Source organism: Nicotiana tomentosiformis, chromosome 6 (assembly GCF_000390325.3).
Source record: "Nicotiana tomentosiformis chromosome 6, ASM39032v3, whole genome shotgun sequence".
NCBI classification, from domain to species: Eukaryota; Viridiplantae; Streptophyta; class Magnoliopsida; order Solanales; family Solanaceae; genus Nicotiana; species Nicotiana tomentosiformis.
In genome coordinates, this window is record NC_090817.1 from 78,543,115 (window position 1) to 78,547,562 (window position 4,448).

General features: G+C 45.1%; 1 protein-coding gene across 1 annotated transcript; it reads right to left on the reverse strand.

Moving 5' to 3' along the window:
* Nucleotides 1-3,532: 3,532 nt before the first annotated feature.
* Nucleotides 3,533-4,246, reverse strand: LOC138894257 (uncharacterized). Its single transcript, XM_070178940.1, has 2 exons — nt 4,096-4,246; nt 3,533-4,002 (listed from the first exon to the last, which is right to left on the reverse strand). Exons 1-2 carry the CDS (start codon nt 4,244-4,246, stop codon nt 3,533-3,535), a joined length of 621 nt encoding a protein of 206 aa, XP_070035041.1.
* Nucleotides 4,247-4,448: the final 202 nt, after the last annotated feature.

A 4,448-nucleotide genomic window follows, 5' to 3' on the forward strand; every position in this document is an offset into this window, starting at 1 on the left:
GCGATCGCATTGAAGGAAACCATACCTGAGGAAACCAACAACTTTAGCTATTCCTAAATGATCTGAAATGTGTCGGACAAGGTCCAAATTACACCCTAGGCCCCCTGGACCTCGACTAAGCATACCAACAAGTCCTAAAACATCATACGAACATGCTCGAAGCGTCAAACCACATCAAACAATACTAGAATCACGAATCGCGCATCGATTAAAGCCTAAGAACTTATAAACTTCCGAATTCTGAAACCAATGTCGATTCTTAACAAAACAATTCCGATTGACCCCGAATTTCACACACAAATCATAATTGACATTATGGACCTATTCAAACTTCCAAAATTGGGATCCGACCCTGATATCAAAAAAGTCCACTCCCTGTCAAACTTTCCAAATTCCTCCAATTTCCAACTTTCGCCAAATTACGCCGAAACAACCTATGGACCTCCAAATTAGCATCCGGACGCACTCCTAAGACCAAAATCCTACGACTTAAACTTCCAAATTAGGGACTATGTGTCCCATATCACTCTGAAACTCTCCTGAACCCAACACCAAGCACCCCGGCAAGTCACGTAATCATAATATAACATAGATGGAGCATAAATTAGGGGATCGGGGCTAAAATACTCAAAACGACTGGCCGGGTCGTTACATCCTCCCTTATTAAAACCAACGTTCATTCTCAAACGAGTATAGAGACTTACCTGAAGTGGTGAAAAGATGAGGATAACGGCTACGCATATCATGCTCGGTCTTCCAAGTCGCCTCCTGGACTAGCTGACCCTTCCACTGAACCTTTACTGAAGCAATGTTCTTCGACCTCAACTTTCTAGCCTACCTATCCAAAATGGTCATCGGCTCCTCAACATAAGACAAATCCTTATCCAACTAGACTGAGCTAAAATATAACACATGAGACGGATTACCGTGATACTTCCGGAGCATAGAAACATGGAATACTGGATGAACTGCAACTAGACTGGGTGGCAGTGCAAGTCTGTAGGCCACCTCTCCAACCCTCTCAAGAATCTCAAAAAGGTCTGATATACCTAGGGCTCAGCTTGCCCTTCTTCTCGAACCTCATAACACCCTTCAGGGCCGAAACTCGGAGCAAGACCCGCTCCCCAACCATGAATACAACATCGTGAACCTTCTGATCCGCATAACTCTTTTGTCTGGATTGGGTTGTATGAAGTCAATCCTAAATCAATTTAACCTTTTCCAAAGCATCCTGAACCAAGTCTGTACCCAATAGCCTAGCCTTACCCGGCTCGAACCGACCCACTGGAGACCGGCATTGCCTACCATATAAAGCCTCATACGGGGCCATCTGGATGCTCGACTAGTAATTGTTGTTGTAGGCAAACTCCGCAAGAGGCGAGATTTGATCCCAAGAACACCCAAACTCCATCACACATGCACGCAGCATATCCTCTAATATCTGAATAGTGCGCTCGGACTGCCTGTCCGTCTAAGGGTGAAATGTTGTACTCAACTCCACCCGCGTGCCTAACTCATGCTGAATGGCCCACCAGAACCGCGATATAAACTGGGTACCCCGGTCTGAGATAATTAGATATCGGCACGCCATGAAGCTTGACAATCTCAGGAATATAAACCTAAGCCAGCTGCTCTGAACAATAAGTAATCACCACTGGAATGAATGAGCTGACTTGGTCAACCTATCCTCAATCACACAAACTGCATCGAACTTCCTCTGAGTCCGTGGGAGCCCAACAATAAAATTCATAGTAATCCGCTCCCATTTCCACTCTGGGATCTCTAACCTCTGAAGCAATCCACCAGGCCGCTGATGCTCATACATCACCTGCTGATAGTTTAGGCACCGAGCTACATATTCCACTATGTCCTTCTTCATCCGCCTCCATCAATAGTGCCATCTCAAGTTTTGATACACTTGGTGGCACTCGGATGAATGGAGTACCGCAAACTGTGAGCCTCTTGGACAATCAACTCAAGCAAGCCATATACATTGGGAACACATAGTCTGCCCTGCATTAGTAATACACCATCATCCCCATTACTCTTTGTCATCGTCGGGCTGAACCGTGTCCTTGAGGACAAGCAGATGGGGGTCATCCTACTAACGCTCTCTGATACGATCATAAAGAGAAGACCGAGAAACTACACTAGCAAAAACTAGACTCGGCTCAGAAACATCCAATCTAACACACTAGTTAGCCAAGGCCTGAACATCCAAGGCTAATGGCGTTTCTGCTACCGGTAGATATGCTAAAATTCCCAAGCTCTCTGCCTTGCGACTCAAGGCATCGGCCACCACATTGGCCTTCCCGGGATGATATAGAATGGTGATATCATAGTCCTTAAGTAACACTAACTACCTCTGATGCCGCAAGTTAACATCCTTTTGTTTGAAGATATGATGTAGACTCTGGTGGTTGGTGTAGACCTCAGAAGGGACACCGTACAAATAGTGTCTCCAGATCTTCAAGGTATGAATAATAGATGCTAACTCGAGGTCGTAGACATGATAGTTCTTCTCATGCACCTTAAGTTGTCTAGATGTGTATTCAATCACCCTACTATTTTACATCAACACTACGCTGAGACCAATATGCGACGCATCACAGTACACAGTATATGACCCCGAACCCGAAGGCAATACCGACATTGGGGCTGTAGTCAAAGTTGTCTTGAGATTTTGAAAGCACTCCTCAAACTCCTTGGTCCACCTGAACGGAGCACCCTTCTGGGTCAGTCTGGTCCTAGATGCTGCAATAGATGAGAAACCCTTTACAAATCGACGGTAATATCCTGCCAAACCAAGAAAACTCCGGATCTCCGTAGCTGAGCAAGGTCTGGGCCAACTCTGCACTGCTTTAATCTTCTTTGGATCCACCTTGATCCCCTCACTCGATACTACATGACCCAAAAATGCCCCCGAATCTAGTCAGAATTCACACTTTGAAAATTTTGCATATAACTTCTTTTTTCTCAAGGACTGAAGCACGATCCTCAAGTGTTGTTCACGATCCTCCTGGCTCCGAGAGTACACCAGAATGTCGTCAATAAACAAAATGAAGAATGAGTCAAGATAGGGTCGGAATATACTGTTCAACAAGTGCATGAATGCTGCTGGGGCGTTGGTCGGCCCAAAAGACATCATAAGGAACTTGTAATGATCATACCGAGTCCTGAAGGCAGTCTTCGAGATATCTGGCTCCCGAATCTTGAACTGATGATAGCCTGAATGCAAGTCAATCTTAGAGAACACTCTGACACCCTGTAGATGATCAAATAGGTCATCAATACGTGGTAATGGATACATGTTCTTCACTGTAACGTTGTTCAACTAGTAATAATCAATACACATACGCATAGAACCATCCTTCTTTACAAATAAGACTAGAGCACCCCGAGGCGACACACTGGAGCGAATGAAGCCCTTATCAAGCAACTCTTGAAACTGTTCCTTTAACTCTTTCAACTCTTCTGGGGCCATACGATAGGATGGAATAGAAATGGGCTAAGTTCCAGATAACAAATCAATTCAAAAATCATCATCCATGTCGTGCGGCATGCCCGAAAAATCCGCTGAAAATACATCTGGATAATCCCTCACTACCGGAACTGACTCCACGGTAGGAGTATCAATACTGACATCCCTCACGAAAGCTAGATAAGCATTACACCCCTTCTCAACCATACAATGAGCCTTTAGAAATGAGATAACCCTGCTATGAACATAATCTAAAGCACCTCTCCATTCTATCTGTGGTAATCCTGGCATAGCCAGCATCACGGTCTTGGCATGAAAATCGGGAATACCATGATAGGGTGACAACCAATCCATGCCCAAAATAATATCAAAATATACCATACTTAGCAACAATAGATCGGCTCTAGTCTCAAAACCACCAAGAACAACTAAACACGACCGATACACACTGTCAACAACAATAGAATCTCTCACAGGTGTGGACACATAGACAGGAGAACTCAAAGAATCATGGGATACACCTACATATGGAGTAAAATAAGATGACACATAGGAATAAGTGGAGCCTGGATCAAATAAGATTGATGCATCTCAATAATAGACTGGAACAATACTTGTAATGACTGAGTCGGATACAACTGCCTCCGTCCTAGCAGGAAGAGTATAATATCTGGCATGGCCTCCCCCTCTAGGGCTACCTCTACCTACTTGACCTCCACATCTAGCTGGTTGTGCACGTGGAGAGGCAACTAGTGCGGCGACCATGGACTAAGAAGCTTGAGGACCTAGTGGAATACGCAGAGCCTGAGTAGTATGTGGAGGTGAACCCCTCCTACATCTGGGGCAATCCATCACAATATGAAGAGTGTCACCATACTCAAAATAGGCTCTCGGAGGATGTGGCTGGCTCGGGCCTGATCGGCTGCACTGACCGCTCACAGCACCTCGTGCTGGAGGTGCACTAGAC

Excerpts from the sequence above, each read along its gene's own strand:
- LOC138894257 (XM_070178940.1), bottom strand. The coding sequence starts at position 4,246 with ATGGTCGCCGCACTAGTTGCCTCTCCACGTGCACAACCAGCTAGATGT. Across the intron at positions 4,003-4,095 it reads ATCCGACTCAGTCATTACAA|GTGTATCCCATGATTCTTTG; the intron begins GTATTGTTCCAG and ends CTCCATATGTAG.